Source organism: Teleopsis dalmanni, chromosome 2, assembly GCF_002237135.1.
Source record: "Teleopsis dalmanni isolate 2A chromosome 2, ASM223713v2, whole genome shotgun sequence".
Lineage (NCBI taxonomy): Eukaryota > Metazoa > Arthropoda > Insecta > Diptera > Diopsidae > Teleopsis > Teleopsis dalmanni.
In genome coordinates this window covers 11,327,910-11,347,856 of record NC_051847.1, presented here as the reverse complement: position 1 = coordinate 11,347,856, position 19,947 = coordinate 11,327,910, and the positions used below count along the sequence as shown (strand labels likewise).

General features: G+C 28.3%; 1 protein-coding gene across 3 annotated transcripts in view; it reads right to left on the bottom strand.

Moving 5' to 3' along the window:
* Positions 1 to 19,947, bottom strand: part of LOC119682759 (putative uncharacterized protein DDB_G0277255) — a 53,170-nt gene that overhangs the window by 32,841 nt on the left and 382 nt on the right. The window contains exon 1 of one of the 3 annotated variants that reach the window (XM_038096261.1): positions 13,074 to 13,299. The exons of 1 other annotated variant lie outside the window; for it this stretch is intronic. In XM_038096261.1, coding sequence (XP_037952189.1) covers positions 13,074 to 13,278 — 205 coding nt within the window. In that variant the 5' untranslated portion in view covers positions 13,279 to 13,299. Of the gene's footprint in view, positions 1 to 3,116; positions 3,220 to 13,073; positions 13,300 to 19,947 lie in introns of those variants that run through there. One more of the 3 variants, XM_038096262.1, reaches the window with a different exon arrangement.

Sequence of the window (19,947 nt, the reverse complement as noted above, 5' to 3'; positions counted from 1 at the left end):
AATAATAAAAATATTTCTAAGAAAATAGCAATGTTATGTGTAAAGAAAAAATAATAATAAATTAAAGTAAAAGGATGGAAAAATAAAAGAAATAATAAAAAAATAATAAACTGATAAACTGTTATACGATATAAACATATATATATTTAACTACATTTTTTAATCTCTTATTGATTTTGTTATCAGTTTAATGGCAAACAACAACAACAAACTAAGGATTTGCGCACTTTACAAAATACTTTAAATGCTTACCAGGTATTTAAAAAATTTAGTAAATAAACAAAAAAAAAGCATTTAAAAATATTTAAAAAATTTATTAGGCATACTATAAACAATCATAGTTTACGCAATCCACTTTAATTAGCTATCACTCGTTTTAATTAAATTAAAGAGTTAACATTTTTTTCGTAGCTGTGAAGAAATAAAAGCACCAAGCAAGCGTTAAAGAGACAGTGCAAAAATGTAATTAAAAATGTATTTTTTTTAAAAGAAATTTTTTTGAAATATTGTTGAAAACAAAACTACTATTTCATGGCATGACAAATTTTACAAGGTTTGAAATATGGCCAAGAAATGCGTTTTTAATGGTGCCGCGGCGCTTCCAAATCCATTGTTTTCACACCAAAAGCAGATTTCATGCAATAGTTTTGAAATATAATTAAATAAAACAAATTTGACAATCGGTGTTGGTGATAATTACTTTATAGTGAGGGTACTTTCGAAGCCTAAACAGACCTCTTCGTTGTATTTTCGGATATCAAATAATATACGTGTAAAACCAAAAATAAGTGAACCAGAAATATTTTCACCCAATTCATGATTTTTTTTTATACGTATGGCAAAAGATTAGTTAACTTTTATGACAACTCTTGCATAACTAATTTTGATTAAAACGGTTTTTAGTTATAGTTTATAAATACGATATACTTTATATATAGTTTATAAAATGGCTGGTATTGTTTAATACTTTAAAGCAGACAACTAAATGGATCAATATATAGGAAGAATATAGTAACATTATAGTTTATTTTAATAAAAATACTAAATACATTTACACTGGAATCCTCTGCTAGTTATACTAAGAAGTTCTTTCGTATTAAATTCATTTATTTCTATCTAATTTATAACCATTATGACGGTGCGGTAAGATTAAATACGGTAATGGTATGAATCTATTTAAGTATATTGATCCATTGTACTCTAATATATGTCCCGAAGACTACGAACCATTACGAATCTTTAATGAAGACTAGTACGCTTTATAGGGAAAAGTCGTTAAATTGACAAAGATACTCTAGAATATTAGTCCCAAATCTAAAGCAATTTCTTCTGACGATCGCGGTAAGACTCATTTAAGAGAATATTCAGTCGAGTTTTCTAAACTGATAGTTCACAAACTCATATCACATATCTAAGGGAGCTTTTAGTATTAATGTATTTATGGGATTTATTCAATTATATTTGACTTCTTTAATGATGGCGTAATTTTATTAGGGGCACGGGACAAAAAAGTACTTAAAAGCCTCATTAAATTGAAATAAATTGCTGTTATTAAAAAAATATTTATTTTTCAAAGACATAAATAAATGGTAGTTTAAAATTACATGTCTAAAATAATTTTTTAAATGAAATCAACTAGTCAGGTTTAAGTATCATTTATAGTTAAATAGTTGTATTTTTTGATCAAAAACACAAAAATAGTTTACAAAAATACAATATAAAATAAAAATCAATTGAAGTTATGCCTTAAAGATATAGATACAAAGTTTTGATATCTTTTATAGATCAAAGTGATTGCAACTGAGTATTATTTTTATCCAATGATACAGTTTTATTTTGTGATTTCAAAATTTAAATGTAAATAAAACATATTTGTGATTAAGAGATTATTAATCAAATTTTTTTTTAAATATATAGTTTTGATTTGCTTCAGATGCAACAATTTTATTTGTTGATATATCTACTAAATGTAAAAAAAATAAATTTGTTTTATTACTGAAGAAAATTCTATGCAAAGCATTATTATAAATCTCGTATTTAGTTTAATTTGAGTTGGTAAATGATTCATATTATGAAATAATAAGTCTTACACTAAGCCTAGGATGACTGTTCGATATACTTGGATATTACTCAAACGGTATTACTATATCAGAACCACGAAATCCTGTACTTTAATCTCATAATATATATTATTGTCTTATAGCGAATTACAAATGTGTTATGGGAGATATGTTATTTAAAATTCTAATTAAAGGGATAACTCAGTTAAACTTTTGACAAATTAATCTTAATTAAACTTGTACTCAGTTTTTATATTTCAATTAATTAGTTTAATGTATTAGTTTGATGAAAACCCGTACAAAAAGGCAATTCTGAAACATATTTTTACGAAATCGTATATCTTTTGTCACAATTTTAGATTCACAATATTATAAATTAGCATAATTGGTTAAGTTTTATGCCAAATCATATGGGCATTATGACTTTATTGGAAAAATCGATATAATGAACGCAAAACACATTTAAGATATAACACTAATTTTGTATAATTATTGGAGATATCACATCATTGTTAGAAAATAGGTGCTACACATGTATAATTATTATTATCTTTCAAAGAGTTCATGTAATTTGTCGTAAAAATGTTGAAGTTTTTGATAAGAAGATAAAAATGTCAATAACATTGAGTGAATCACATCAAGGTGGTCTGAAATAATAATACCAATATATCATAACAGACATTTTAGTTGGAATTGATAAAAAGCAATTCATTACGTATTTAAGATTAATAACTAATTATGGCGAATTATATTGTTTTATTACATAAACTATTTGTTTTTAATTTTGTGACTAAATGTTTATAAATTGTGAAATATATATATATACTTAAACAGTATACTTTTGTATATTGTATGCTTTGAAAAAAATAGTTTCTCAAAAAACAGTTTGTAGTAAAATTTTAATTTTCGAAACGCACGTTCGTGTGTTTATAGTAAAAATATAAGAAAAGCAATTTTTTTAATTCACCGAAAATTATAGTAAATCAGAGTAGAATACCTGTCCGTACTGAACACTTTTTATTGAAATATTATTAAATAATTTTAATAACAAATTACCTTGCTTTCAAAAACTTTAGCTAAAGGCTAAGTGAACTTTGGCTTAACACAAAATCGGCACTTCAAAAGTATTTAAGATTTTTTTTTTTGATTTTAGTTTTTAATATAAAAAATAAATTTTAACAATTTTTGTTAAGGAATAATTTCAAAAATTTTTACACTAAAAATTATATTAACATATTTTCACAATATTATTCGCAATTTTATGTTTATTTAGTGTTATTATTTTTTCTTTTTGTGTCTATACTTTATTTTATATTTATTTTTGCAAAAAAATTTTTTAATATAAAAAAAAACACGATATTTAAGAACAAATAAAAAAACTGTTTATAAATTTTTTAAAATTTCTTCTATTTTTTTACCACTTATGGAAAGTGCTTTCATGCGAAAAAAATAATTACAAATTTTGGCTATTGTTAAAACGCTGGTAGCTAAAAGATATTTCTTTTATTACTGAAACCTAACACGATATTGACAAGCACTCAGCGACTTACTGCGGCGCGATTCACCTATTCAGGTGAAGTAATTTCTACTGAATGAAATCAGTATAAAAATCAAAAGCGAAAAATTACACGCTATACACAAAAAAAAGCAAAAAATAATCATCAAATGCACAAACAAATATACTGAGAAATAAACAAAAGCACACAAACATGTGTGCTTATAATAAGTAAAGCAAGCCCATAGCTATAGCTTTAGCAGTTAGCCGCTGCCTCTTCTCGTGCCTTCGAACTCCTGCTCTGACTGCCAGCCAGTAAAAATGTAAACAATTCGGCTTTGGTTATAATGTATTGCATACGCTCGTTTCTTACTTCATTAGCGTTAGCGTACAACCAAGTTTATACGAATATATTAGTACTCATACGACTCATGCGAGCATTTGCTTTGCACCGCACAACAAGCAAACACAAAAGCTTCGCGACGTAACACCTTACACCGACACCGTATGTTTCAACATACCGCACTGCATCTCATACAACCCATGCCATATATGGTATTCCTACTACCTTGTTACTTTGGTACTTTTAGTACACAAACTATATTGCCTCAAACCACCTCATACAAATGTTAAGTTTGATGGTTCGTTAGGCTTTTCCTTGTACCGGCTGTGTGGTTTGTTTGTTCGATTTTGTTTTAGTTTTTATATATTTTTTCGTTATTGCTGTTGATAGTTCGATTTGTTTTTTGTTTGTTTTTTTTTTGTGTTTGAATTCAAATTTTTATGTTTTTAGGTTGTATTTATTGTTTTTAATTTATTAGTGTTGGCATGGTAAAGTGTTTTGTTTATTTCGTTTTTTGGTTTTATTTGTTATTTGGGCTTTTTTATTCCTAAAATGTGGCAATCATTTGTTTACTTTTTATGTTTAGAATTTTTTTGCATGTAAAGCAAAACATTAATCTGATTTCAGTTGTTCATTTGTATAAAATTGTATCGATTAAAATATATAAAGTACCATTAAAGGTAAAATTGATTTAAAGGGCGAGCAAATTATGTAGACAATCCTTAAATTTAATTAAATACAGTTTTAAATTTAATTAGAATACTGTACTATTTACGAAAAAAAGTACGTCGTAGGTATTTTTTAAAAATCGTTAAAAAAAATATATGAACAACATGTGAGTACATTTATAGATAGTTCTCAATGTTCAAATATTGTTAGATGTGTATAAATAAATGGTATTGGGAAATAATGACAAAGAAATTCAAGAAATAAGAACAATTTTATTTGGGTCTATATAACTGATATTTCGTAGTACTTAAGACATGGTGTTGTCAATCCAAAATTAAACAAAAACTAAGATAATAGGGAATTTTTTTTGTCTACCTATGTAACAATGTTATTCGATGTGTAGTTACTTAGAGGACCAAAAAACCGTTACCGTGTTTCGCCCTGAAGCAGCACTACTTCCCAGGTACCTATACCTTCTCCAGTTTTCTACATCAAGTGCGGTTAGTGCTTCATCAATTTCATCACTTCATCGGGGAATTGGTTCACATCTACGTCTTCTTTCTCCAATTGCCGCTACAATCATCTTTTTCGCTGGGAGCATCATCATCCATTCTTACGACATGACCAAGTCAGTAAAGTCGCTGTATGTTAATTCGCTCAATATAACAATGATATCACAGTGATAAAGCTCGCACAGATCTTAAGAAAAACTTGACTTTCGAAAACTCCCAGTGGTGCGTCATCATTCTGTAATAACGTCCATTCTTATGCAGGTGGGATGAGTATCATATAGAATGCAAGTTTTGTCTAACGAGAGAGAACTCTATATACCAATTGTCTATTGCGCTCATAATTCTTTCGTCTGATCTGCAGGCTTCATCGTTGTTGTCTGCTATGGTGTTACCTAGATAGATGTATTCATTGACAAATTCGAACGCTCTCCCTTCATTAAAGTCACTTAAGATATGAAACAACACATGTGGTATCACCATGGATTTTTCGAATAATCTTACCTTATACTATGATCATTAGGTAAGTTAATCTAGAAATCAACTGCAACTTTTATTAGTTATTTAAAATTACGCTCATAATTATATAGACAATAAATATATATATGATTGTTATGTTTTATAAATAAATGTCATACTTTATTATATTGTTACGAATTTCGTAATTTTTTGTTTATTGAAATTTAGGTAATAATTTTTAATAATTATACTTGTTAAGTAAATTTGTCAAAAACCAATCGAATTTTAAACAAGAACATTTTTTGTTGTCTGAAGTTAAAATTAATAACTTTTTGCTATATTTTTTTACGTTTAATGAATTCTTAGAATATTTTATTATTTTATAGATAAGAAACGATTTCTTCAGCATTTTAAGATAGAACTTATCTTTGATTATTTAAACTGTCAATGGGTTCTTCTATATAAGATATCGATAATTGAGGAAAGAATTGATTGCGAAAGGTAGAGTATGTACAAGGTTAACTTTTTACATTTCTTTTTCACAAATTATACATTCAATGCATTTCTCAAATGTTGAAAAGGATTTACAATTTTAAATTAACTTAAGCAACTTTGAAAGTGGTTCATATAAAATAAAAATATTTTAAATTGAAAATTTCTAGAGGTATTTGATACTTTTTCTGACAAATGCATCATACGATCAGATATTATGGGCAAACATTTTACTACACAATTTACAGAACCTGCAGATGGGAGCGGTCTTGAAACTCATCTATGAAGTGTGGTAATTAGGTGTCAAATAAACAGTTGAGAAATAAATAAGTAAATAAAGTTGAGATCTTTTTGTTTTTAGGTACCTGTCAACTTTTTTGTATTTTTACGAATTTCGTATTTTTTTGTTTATTGCCATTTTTGGATGGTTTTTACTATTCTATTTGTTAAGTAAATTTGTGAAAAACTAGTCTACTTTTAAATAAGGCATTTTTTGTGTCTGACGTTGTTATTTATAACTTTTGTTTATCATTTTTATGTTAATTATTCTTAGTACATTTTATTATTTTATTGGTAAGCAACATTTTCTTGGGCATTTTAAGCTGCTTATTTATTCTTTAATTTGTCAATGGTTCTCTATTTGATATATGATTTTGAGAATTTTTTTATTCAAAGGTAATTAGAAGTGTTAGTGAATCAATGCTCTACTTTTATATTTGTTTTTTTTTTGTATTAATCTTTTGCTAATCTAAACGGAAAGAATCACACCATAGTGTCCTTGATTGAGATGTGTCAGGAAGGTGAGGATGATAGCACTGACTATAGTAGTTTTTTTACCTAATCTTAATCTTTTCAGTTAAAGACATTCAAATAAACGCCTACATTTACTTAATTGAGAAGAAGTTTGGAATCCCACTCCAGACGATGTGTGTTATGCGCACTAAACTCACAATTTTAATGATTTATTTTCAACTTTTACCTAAACAAATAAAAAAATTTGCATTTGATTTACTTTCATTTTTAGAGTTTAAATTTGCATCTTCTTTTTTCGAATTCATTTATATTTTATCTAAGGAAAATCTTCTAAATATCATTTCTCTTTTATTTTCTATGAGCCGTAAGTAAAGTAAATTACTTAAAATAACAAATTCTTCTTAATTATGACATTCTTGTTCTTATATAATAGTAATAATATATTACTATACCTATATACATGAATAAAGATAAACTACATTTTCTTAAGTAAACTTTTTGTTACGTTTTTAATTGTAGAAAGCACATTCTGCTGCCGTTTTGGCAGCACTGTCGCTTTTGTTGTCATAAAGATACATAGTGCAGTCATAGTAATATTATGAATATAACGAGCGTCAGTCATTAAAACTACCTTTCCCTTTCTCGAATGATTTATTTTTTTTTTGACTTTTTAATTTTCTTCATATTTTTCATTTTTTTAAATGCATTTTGTTGTTTTTGTAGCATTGCGGGCAGCATTGTTGCATGAAAATGCAAAATTTGCAACGTCGAGAAAAACTTATGTAGAGTCAACCTTCAAATGGCATTTGCCTGCCATTACCAATGGTGTTTGTGTGTTTGTGTGATTGTGGACGAACGAACCCGCCCGCTCGTCCGTCTTATACTCCATGTTGTTTTCATAGTTGAGTGCGTATCTTTATCACTTGAAGATGCACACTCATCACGTTTAATGAGGAAAATCAGAGAAGAATAAAAAAAAAAAATAACAGTAAGAAATGTGCAGCATAAAAACGAAATCATTGCAAAGTTAAAGTATCTAAAAAGCGACATGTGGCGCTACAGTTGCGAATTTCGCTACGAGTTGCAGTTGCAGGACTTTGTTGTTGCAGTCAGCAAAGCAAAGCCTTTGGAAAACTCGCAAAATATTTTGCCTAAGATAACAAAAGCAAGTTGAGGAAAATTTGATGGATTGCATTTGAAGAGCAAAATTAAATAAAATAAAAAAATAAAAAAAAAATGAAAAAAATCCAAGCTAAAAGCAGCAAATGCGGAAAAGATTTTGTCTGAATTATAAAATTTTAATATATTTGCATTTGTCTGCTCTAGCTTCGTGTGCTACGGGCCGTATGGCCCTCCCTATGAATGTTAAAAAAAATTCAATTTTTAAATAAAATTGCATTAAATGTAGTAAACGAAATTTAAAATGCATTAAATTGCATTAAATTTAATACGAGATTATTTCAATTGTTACTTGTGATATTTATAATTGAAATTTTTGAGTTCTTAGTTTTTACTTGTTGTAAAACCATTTAATTTAAATACTACTTAATAAATAATAGAATATAAAAATAATGAATTAAATTGAAAAACTTAATGTTCTATAAAAAGCAAATAATTTATATTATATGTGTAAAGAATTTCGATATTAAATGTATTTGGCCTTCATTGATTTTAAGTATGCACTCAGTAACCTAAATCGTACGTTCTTGTGGCAAGTACTTCACAAATAAGACATACTAGGTTTTAAGACTACATTTAATAGGTTTAATGGTATGATTCTGTTTGTAGTATTTTCTTAAAAAGACATGCAGGATAAGATAAAAACTTTCAATCCTGTGTAAAACACGCTCGATAAGCCTTTTCTTCAATCTATTTTTTAGAGGAATTTAAACTCTTAAATGCGACAGTCCACAATTTAGTTAAAGTCAATGTATAGAATATATAGTAAAATATAAAAGACTGAGAAAGTAATTTGAGTCTCTCGATTTTCTTCTGAGTCAGGTGTATGTTAGGTATCAGTCTAGCTGTCCATCTTCCTTAGGTGCTATTGCTTCATCTTCCTTGCCACATTTTAATGGTTTGCTCCTGATCGTATCTTGCCATTTGTTGAGTATAGCAATTGTTTATTTTCTTGTATCTAGTCAGTCTAATCGGACTAAATCATTTTAAAAAGGTAATACTGTTAGGTAATCCTGATTTTTCTATTTCCATCACAAGTTTAGATTTAGATTGACACCAGGGGTTTTATGATCTATTAATGACTTGCGTCAGTCATTAATTATTGACCATTAATGAACGTTAGTTAAGAAATGCAGATTATTTATTAAACAATATTGTATGATTTTAACAAGTAATAGAGGTCTAAAGTCCCCTTTATGAGACTACAAATTTTAAAGCAAAAAAAATTGAACATAAATATAAATATCTATTATATTTAAATAGATAGATTCATATGAGTGGAGTGTATCTAACTAAGATGATATATGTATTCTAATAAGAATACAGAGACATTTCGATGGATAAGAGTGAGAAGTGACATTTTTTTCCTATATTTTTTCCTATATTTTCCTATATTTTTTCTATATATTTCCTATATTTCCTATATTAAATGAGTGGTACGTACTAGGGCTGAGCATGTTTTTTAAAATCTTCTTAATTTTAGCTTATGAAAATATTTAAACCAATTAATATTTTTGTATAATCTTTAATATGAAATATTTGGTTAAAAAGCGCCACTGTGCTTCTATTGCTCGCGCATTTGGAGTGCAATAGTATTTTTGCTTACATATGCAAATTTATGAACTGTGAATAAAGTTTTTTTTTTTTTATTTTCATATCATATTCAAAATCCGCAATAAAACAAACAATACAAATCCAATTATGAAGACTACGGCATGTGGCAAATATAGCCATTGTTGTTAGAAGACGAGGCTTCGCTGCTCGCTTTACGTACAAAATCACGTTAACCCTTTTCGGCTCGTGCATTGTTTCTTTCTAAAGCGGTAACGCGTAATTTCGTTGCATGTTATTTCGCTACTTAACTGAATTTAAAAGATACAACTCATTGCCCGTTGCTTTATATGCTACTACACTACTATACTACGAATACTATATACTGCGAGTGTGAATGCAATGAGTTTAATAGCAGAAGGCATTGTTTGAATGTTTTTTAATTTCATCTCATAGATACATTATTATTACACATTTATGCTCAATAAACATTGTGTTATGTGCGTTTTGAATGATTACATTTGTATTTTACGGAGTATTAAACTATGCTTAACACTGATTTTAATATAAAACGTGATATACAGAAACTATTTTTTAAGATACTATTGTGTTAAGAAAAACAATATTAAAGGTTATTGGCATAAGTACACCTCGCAATGCACAAAGTAGCGCATTTGTAAACTAATTATCAGAGCACAAATTTACAACTTTGGCTTTATTTTTCGTCAATTCATAAAAAATCTTTTTTTTTGCTTTTGTTTACAAATATGATTGAACATTATAATGATATGAAATTCGATTTTTAAGCTATTAATTAGTTTTTAATACGATTTTTAATACCCTTTTTCATAGACATTTTGGTCACATTTTCTGAAAAAGTGAGGCATTGAAGAAGTTGTGACCTTTGATATTTGTTATTTGCATTTAAATATTTTATATCGTAAAATGATTTATTTAAGTGTTGAGTAAAATTTCCATTAAATAATACTGTTTGTTAGCATTAAATCGTATCTTCTTTTTAACGACATACATAAATAATGGAATACCTAAATATCGCATTATTTTATATAATATTTTCGGCAAAATGAATCAACTGTTGTATTTTTATAGTGTAATATGTCTTAAAATATGTTTCAAGTCGTATAGCTGTATCTACATCCTCAGAAATGTTGACTTCAGTTTCTTTGATTTATATATTGAAACACAGTCTGATTTGTCTTATTGTTATTGATACCATAAAATCACAATGGAATCCCACATCATATTACAAGTCCCAGTTTAAACACATTGTCGTCGAAGTCATAAATTAAAATAGGATCTATAAGGATGTTAGCAATATACTAGATATATGAGGTATCTTCCAGGTGATAAAAATCTAATACAATCATTCCTTTTTTATTATTCATTGGACAGTAATAGATAAAGTGCTTGATAGTTTTATATTCCTTCTTCTTTTTATTCATAGTCTCAAATTTTAAAGTAGGTGTAGACTGATTCTTGAGATGTGTTGATTTATAAGACAGTTTACGGTGATGCCAGTTCTTAGAATTATAATATTATCTCTTTGCATGGGAAAAAAGTTTCAATGGCTTTTTGCTTCTTTTTTGCTTATAATTTGTAACTTATATATATGTATATAACCCCAATAAAACAAACCAATCTAGCGTTATTTGTCTGACTGATGCGTTTTGTTTCTTTACATGGACGAATGTTATTTGGCAATTAGATCTTTTTGGTAACGGACCTATTTTATTTGCCAGAACGATAATAATCGCACGGGTTTTATGCTATAGCTACCATTTAAACCGAATTGTTTGCGATTCTTTATTTTTGAAAAGATTTTATAAGATATTTTTAAGACGGCGTCTATATTTTAAACACTGTTGCGCCTTGATGTATATATCTCCAATTGAACATTGTTATTGCATTCTTACACTCTTGATATATCTAATATAGTTATTTTTTTACTCTAAGTTCAAAATACAATTCATATCCTTTGATATAAACTGCTTCTTTATTACATGTCACAAATATAATCTCCTCTCACTTTATACTGCAAGAAAAAATGAATATTTTTTTAATTTACTTAATTCTAAAAAAAAAACGCGTGCTTAATTATCAAGTTAAGTTTCTAAACTAATTGTTACTCTGTGGAGTGCAGTTAAACTACAATAAATAAGAGTTGGAATTGAAACTGAAACCGTTTTGATGATTTTCCCTTTTCTCAACCACATAATTTTTCCTTTTGTATTTGTTAAAAACCACAAAAGTTAAAAGACTTCTTATATAAGTCATTAGCATTTTTTCAATTTTATACAAAACTTCTCTATAGCTTAATTCGTATGTACCTTAACCCTCACCTACGTTGGGTTGTGTTATTGAAATCATGTGTGCAAAAAAGCCACAAGTAACCCTATCTCTATAATTTCAATGCCTGTGGGTTTATTGACTTGACGATAAGTAAGAGCGATACGCAAATATTTTCATTCTACGATGGAAAGGGTGAATACAAAGAAAAGTAAACAAAATCAAAATAATAAAATTGCCTAACTAAACCCCCAACTGGAGTATGATTTCACCACATAAAAGTACTTCAAAGTGCTATGATCCATACTTCAGTACTGAACCGATTACGATGTCAAAAAAGTTCTCAAAGGAATTTCATAATGAATTTTTCACCATATGTGAATTATGCCTACGACAGTGAATATTTTTGGTTCGAAAGATTAGAGAGAAACCGGGCTGTGTCGTGCTTTGATTTTGTGCTTCATTTATTCCTCACAACAAATTTTTGAAGGAAAAAACTTTATTGAACATAAAAATTTGTCGATATTTGTCAATACTTTGATTACTCACATGCAATGCCAGCACAAAGGGAATACAAATATTGGTACGAGGATACATAGAGGTACGAATACATTATACAAATAATTTGTAAACAATGTGTAGGGATGTATGTAAAGGATTTGCAAATTTTTTTTTTATTTTCATTTGAGAAATTTGCTAAATTTAGAATAAAAATTTATTGTCAAATGAAAAAATATAAAATAAATTTTTTATCATACCTACAGTTTCTGACTTTAAGGATAATATGAAGCAAATGAAAACAGTTTTTTACTTTAACTTAAAAAATAAATTTATGTCACTATTACTTAACAACCTCAAACAGATACCTGCACCAAATTTGCCTCTCAGCATTAATTTTATCACGTTAACAACTTGTCAGATTTTCTTTACCGTAAAGAACAAATTCTTTAACAACAACAACATCTGAGTTAAAAATGCATATAATAAACTGCATTGACAGCCTGTCTAACACCTTTAAGGGAACCAAGTGTATATAGAACAAGCATTACCTTAATACATTAAATATAGTACTGACTGACGGTCGGAGGAGGATAGATGTTCTGCTTGTTTATTTTGTCAGATTTTTCATAAAAAAAAAATTAAAAAGTAGGTCACGCAAAATGGTTTTGAAAGCATTTTAAGCTAAGAAAATAATTAAATAAAAATCCTCTTCTTATCCTTATAGCAAATAGAATTTAATGTATTCATTCACTTACCAGCATTGGGAGCTGCGCCAGTTCCTGCTGTGCCACTGCCGCCATCGCTGTTAATGGTTGTGTTTGCAACAGGCGTTGAGGTAACAGCCATGTTCACGTTGACTGTGCTCGTTTCCGGTAGTGACAATGGACCTGATGATGCATTCATATCCTGCTCCAGAGGTGGGGAGTTTTCCCGCACACAGGACATCAAGCCGGTCGACATGCTGTATAGTAAATATGAAAAAAGAGAAATAAAACGAAAATTAATTAATTAAAAAGAAATTACAAGAAATATAAAATAATTAAAATGATAGATAAACAAAAAAAGTTCTACAAGCTGTTCAAATGGAAAATGAAGTGTTAAGCTCATCGTTGACGTAGACAATATTTGAGTACTTTTCGCCCCCCCGCATATCCTTAAAAGTAATTAATGTGCAAATTACAGAAGCAGTACTCATGCACACAAATGATTTTTGATGGCTGCAAATTAAATGCAAATTTTCAATTTTATTGCAAGGATCTAGAGTTGACAACGCTTTAAAAGAACTATAGTAAGTAAGTAAAAGGACAATAAAAAAGATCTTATAAATTACTTAAGGTAAATAAATACAAAATTATACATATGAAAACAAAATGTATATGATTAAGAAATATAGAGAATGAAAAGACAAATCCAGATTAGGTTCTAACGGTAACATCTATCATCTATCTACTGAAGCCGTGTTGCTTGCTCATAGTGTTATTGAAACTGAATATAACTGAAAACATTTAGAACGGTTTGTAACTTTTAATGAAATCTAAGATACTGTAGTTGAGTAAAAATTTCTAGTGAGTTCAATCTATATATCTATAAAAGAAGAATATTATAATAATCTAAATAGTTAATACATTATGAATTGGCATAATAGTCTAAATTATAAGATACAAGCGAATTTTTTTATAAACATATGTAGAATTCAACGAAGAATCGCTCTTGCCAATAGATGTTACTTTGGGCTAAGTAGGCAATTGAGAAATAAAGCCTTCTCTTGACAAATCTCTTATCATACCTGTGCTGCTGTATGCTGCAGAAGCTTGGACGATTACCAACAGTGATGAAAAGGCGTTAGGAGCATTCGAGAGAAAAATTCTTTGGAAGATCTATGGTCCCTTACGCATTGGTGACGAGTATCGAATAAGATACCGAATAATATGTCGCTATACCGCGACATTAACATATTTAAGCGCATTAAAATTCAGCGGCTTCGCTGGCTTGGTGATGTCATGCGAATGGAAGTAAGTTAAACTTAGTGTAAATATTCTTTTCGTCTGAAAGCACATAATGTATAATAGGTTATTACAGGAGGAAAATTTTTTATTTTTAGTTCAAAGATAATATAATAAAATTATGTATTATTTTTAAATTATTTAAAATTAACTAGAAAATAATCTTTGGATAGAAATCGCACTCATTTTATTTCATAGCCAAATGCAAATATAATTTTTTTTGTTAGTTGGCAACTCTGTAACATACTGTGCGAAGTTGTAATTATTATATTATAATGTCCTGAATTAATGGTTTAGTATGACATACTTTTTGAGCTGTTCAGGAAAATGAAATACATAATGCTTTCTACAATTTTTGATGTAAATAGTAACATTTTTCTAGATAGGAAATTCTAGTCTTTACATTACTACATGCAACAAAGTTTTGACGGATGAGCAATTTAAGTAAATTAGGACACTAAAAAATATTTAATATTTAAATTTATTTTCCTAAAAGACCTAAATTTATATTGGAACACAAATTTGAATTAATTTAAAGAAAAAGTTTTGAGTTAATAACTTCTCTTTAGTTATTATAAAGATATTTAGCTTTCGTAGTCATAGGCCTCAAATATAACTAATACGCGTTGTGTCTGAAAGGTCTTTAATAATAACAGTAATAAAATAAAATTAGATTTCAAAGTAATAATAAAGTATTCATTTAGTATTCTACAGATTCTTGTCAAGTAGTCGGGTTATAATTGAAATAGATTTTAACACACTCCAGCAAGTTATTACCTCAAGTCTTCATTTATACAGAAATATTTTCAAATAATTTATATGATAAATATTATTTGTCTTTTAGTTTATAAAAGCCTAGTTTGTGTTCATACATATAGATGGAAAAAGTAAGATCGATTCTTCACATTAAGTTGATCGTACTTTTGATTTATATGACCATCAGCGTTTGCTGTGGTACATATGTGTTATATAAACTTAATATATATTTTTCGTATTATGTATCTTGAGGGTATAACAACGATCCTCAAAAGAAAGTGTGACTTCACCTTTAAAAGTTAAAAATAAAAACGCTATTGAATCTATTATAAATATATGTATATATACTTCGCAGTGCATTTTCACAACTATAAATGAAATTAATATATTTTTTTACTTTCCGTTTTACATAAATATAGGTCATTTTATGAGATCACATTTTTTGTTTAATTTATCATAATATATCAGTTAAAAATCAAATTTAATAAAATATAATTTACATATAACTTAACTTAAATTTAGCGATTTAATTATAATTTATGTTGTCACCCTTTTTGCTGCATAAATCAAAATTTGACACAATTTTTTTTGAAAACATTTATTAAAAATTAAATCTCTTCATAGATGGATGCATATGGTCGCAAAAGGGGGCTGTGGTAATTGATCATTTTTATGGCTATGAAATCGATATATCATTTTAATAATAAATCTCGAAAACATTAGCTATCGGAATTAGCAAAGGCGTGACCACAATAAACTTGATATTAGCATATAAAATAACATTGGAACATTTGGGTGACAAACTGCCTGAGGTGAGGCTTTCATTTGCAAATTTTTGGTTCAGTTGCAAGCAAATCATTTCAACACAGTCCGAAACGATAAGCCCACAGCACAACGAAAAGTCTAAATTGATTTTTTAAAACCTTTTATGTATGACAACACAGCGTACACTAACGTACAATCTTTATTGATATTTTTATTTAAATTTTAGTGCAAAATACTTTTGATAAATTTATGAACGTATTTAATCAAGTCAAAAAATTGCAAAAATAAAAATATCAAAAACATTTATGCGGGAAAAAAATAAATAAAATTAAATCAAAAAAATCTCATTCGTCGAGCACAGTTCACAATTTTTCGAGTAGAAATTGAAGCGTTTAAGTGAGAATTTTATTCAAAAAAAAATTTCAAAAAAAGGTAAAAATATACAACATGAATAATGTAATTTATGTATGAAAAATTCAAGTGGGTGGGTAAAAGCTTGATATATTGCAGGTGGCAGCAATGGCAAGTAAGAAAAATCTACTATTATAAAAACGAAACGAAAAAATGCCTCGATTTTTTGCAGAATATAGAGAAGTGCCGGTGCTTTACTGAAGTGCAGAATAGGCATTTTCAGAAGCAGTTGGGCAATGTAGTGCTACTAAAGGAATTTAAAAATTGTACTAGAATTAATAAAAATTTAATTAAATTATAAAAAAAATTAAAAAAGTGTTTGTGTGAAGTATATAACCGTTCAAACCTGCTTTGTATGTATAAAAATAAATAAAACGTCAAAATAAAACGTCTTTGCTATAAGCAACTCATTTAATCAATTATCTCTTATGTTTTTCTAATATAATTGGGCATCAGATCGTGTAAGAAAAGTAACTTGTGACTACAGCAACCAAAGCGCAGATTACTAACTCCTATCCCCGCGAAAAATGCATTGGAATATTTCCGAAGTAACGTATTCAGTGGGAACTACCCAATACTGTTTGGAGTATAAATGATAGTAAGGGAGTTTGACATGCGGTACTCGATCAAAGGTGTAAGTTTGGTAGCACGATGATCTGGATCAACAGCTTCGGCTGCCCTGACCATATGAGGTTGGCCTCTTTTACGGGGGTTGTATGGTGGCTGTGGTAGAACTCCATAGGTACGCGGGTTGAATGACTGCATTAATTTATTTTATGTGGAGTTGCGTTTTATAACCGGGTTGAACCTCTCGATGATTTCATCTACTGCATAAAACAAAAATTAATAATATTAATACTCAATGGTCTACTCAGGCTTAAAACGTATTAAATGATTGATTTGGTACAAATTTTTAAAAAATTTAATATAAAAAGTACTCAAATATTTCTACTCAGAATAGCACTGTACTCCAATTTCAAGTTTGTTAATTGGAGTGAAAATTAAACATTAGCCTTAAGTTGTCAACAACTTTTGGAGTAAAATAAGATTCTAGCTGCACTGGTTAGCCGTCGCCCACTCTCGAGCACGTGTACAAAGCAACAACAACTACAACAACAAACTGGCAAACAAGCAAACCAACACGTAAACAAATACTTCAAAGTTAAAATAAATTAAGTTAATTAGCAAAAGTGAATTAATTCGCGCATGTAACGTAAATATGTGGCGGGGAATAATGAAGACAGTTTAACCCCACTCGTTAAATATTTGCACGCAGCAGCGCAAACATACAAAGTTTCAAACGAAATTGCAATATTTTTATGGCGCCCCAGTTGGTATGCATAAGCGCCTACATAACTACATAACTACACATCACAAGTCGACGTAGTGAGGATATCAGTTTCAATTGACACTTACTTGCGAAGTGACACTGACAGTGACACATGAAATGTGCTTATTGGCACATTTTTATTAATTAATTCATATGTAACACATATGTATGAACAAATACGTACAATGTGCGAACTATTCATGCAAAGTTCTAGTGCAATGTCAAGGCAATATTCATAAAGACGAATTTATAGGAATTTCTTAATTGCATTCTACTCTGCAAATATACAACACCACAAGCTGCGTTGTTAATTAAACAATTTTCTATATAAAAACGGAAATAATAAAAATTAATTTTTTAATTGCAATTATTTTACTAAATAATTTTTGTTCAGCAAGAGAATCTCGATTAAAATTTAGTTTACATTTCTTGTACAAAAAAGTGATAAAAAACATTTTATCTCATTATCAACATCAACATCATTATCATTTAATTTTCATAATTACTATATTCACCTAAAAGTATGCAGCATAATGCAAACAAATTAATTGAGTGGTAAATTAATAATCATTTACTCCACTCAAGGCAGCCACTTTTACTTTATTTCCCACTTTTTATCTTCTGCTTGCCCGTGAACGTAATCTTTTTTTTTGCGATTTTTCTTAAATTTTTTAATAGAATTTTTATTTTTTTAAAAGTATGAAATATAAACAGTGATTGCATTAGAGTATCTAGATACATTTAAGTTACTTGCTTGCTTGCTTGTTATGCGGAGTCTTACGCTACCACGAACTGCAATCTAGCAAATTGACTCGAATTTCATTATCTAATTTTATTTCGTTAAGTGCTTCACTTTGTTAAAAATATAATTGTCTGAAAGAATTTTATGAGAGGGAATGCGTTTCTTAGTTCTATAAACTACGGGATAATTGACGTACAATCAGGATAAGTGGGGCAAATAAGTTGCAAAGAAATTGTTGAATTTAGTTCTGAAGATGGCAATTGTTGTTATAATTAATTTCATTTCACTTATTCAGAAGTTATAATAGAATCCGAATGAGTTACACTTCTTAATAATATAAAAAAGTTTCTTTATGAGATACTTAAATAATAGATTAAAGTTAATTTGCGGAAAAATTTGTTTTTTTAACAAAGAAATTAAATAAAATGACTTGGTTAGGTGAATATAGTGGTTTCCTAATAGACTGAAACACTTCACATACCCGAAGTAAGCGGATAAAGGTCAAAATTTAGTATATAGTCTATTAAATTTATGTATAGAAACTAATTAATATAAAACTTTCTTTTCCATAGTAGTTTCTTTATATATTGGAAATATTTAAGTACCAGACAATAGTGTATACAGGTCAGAAGTACCAAAGTCCATGAATTTGATATGCAAGAAGGAATGTACAAGTATTTATTTTAACCGAAAAATTAATTTATATAATTTATAAAGATTTCTACACTTAAATCTTAGTTATCAAATAAATGAAATTCAATAAAGATATTTAAACGAGAGATATATATTAAATAAAAAGAAGTAGAAAAAAGTTCATTCGAATTTGCTGCACAGAAACATCTCAATACCTTTATACTGATCAAGTCTAACTGATCTTCATACTGCATCAAGTCTAACTGATCTTGAAGTAGTAAATCGATTGTTCACGATATTGTGTGATAAAAAGGAAGTCATTTATTTTTTTCAACGATTTAAAGTTAATTTGGGGCTACTCATAGACACCTGGATATCTGACAGTAATGAGATAACGTTCAAAGATAGTTTTAAAGGGTTGATAAAAAAATTTTTTTGTAAAGAGATACGAAACAATCGATCAGTTTTTAACAAGTTTAGACTTGAGTATCTCTATGTTTTTGGAATAAAAATATTGTAAATAACTCATGTTAATCACGTCAAATAAACAATACAGTTGAGTTATCTTTTTAATATGGATTCCATTAAATTACTAAATTCAACAGTCTTTACGTCCATATTGACAATGTGGTAGAATAACAAGATATGTTTATATGACTGTTCTATACTGGGTATATATCTATTTAGACTTGCTAGTCTTTCTGCAATTAAACTATTTAGCTTGTTAGGGAGTTTTAAAGTCGATTGATGATATCGCAAATAAGTTAAATGTATGTTTATTGATTTTGTATAGTCATGGTAGTACGCTAAATTACAAAAGTTTTGTCACTTTTCTGACCTTTTAAAAGTTCCATAGTCCACGTCTCTTGTAATTTCGACAAGCATTTATTTATGTGGAATAACTGAATCGTATAAAAGATATTCTCCACTCGAAATTCACTTAAATTTGGTACTACAATATGACAGACTTATGAGACAATCAAGTTGGA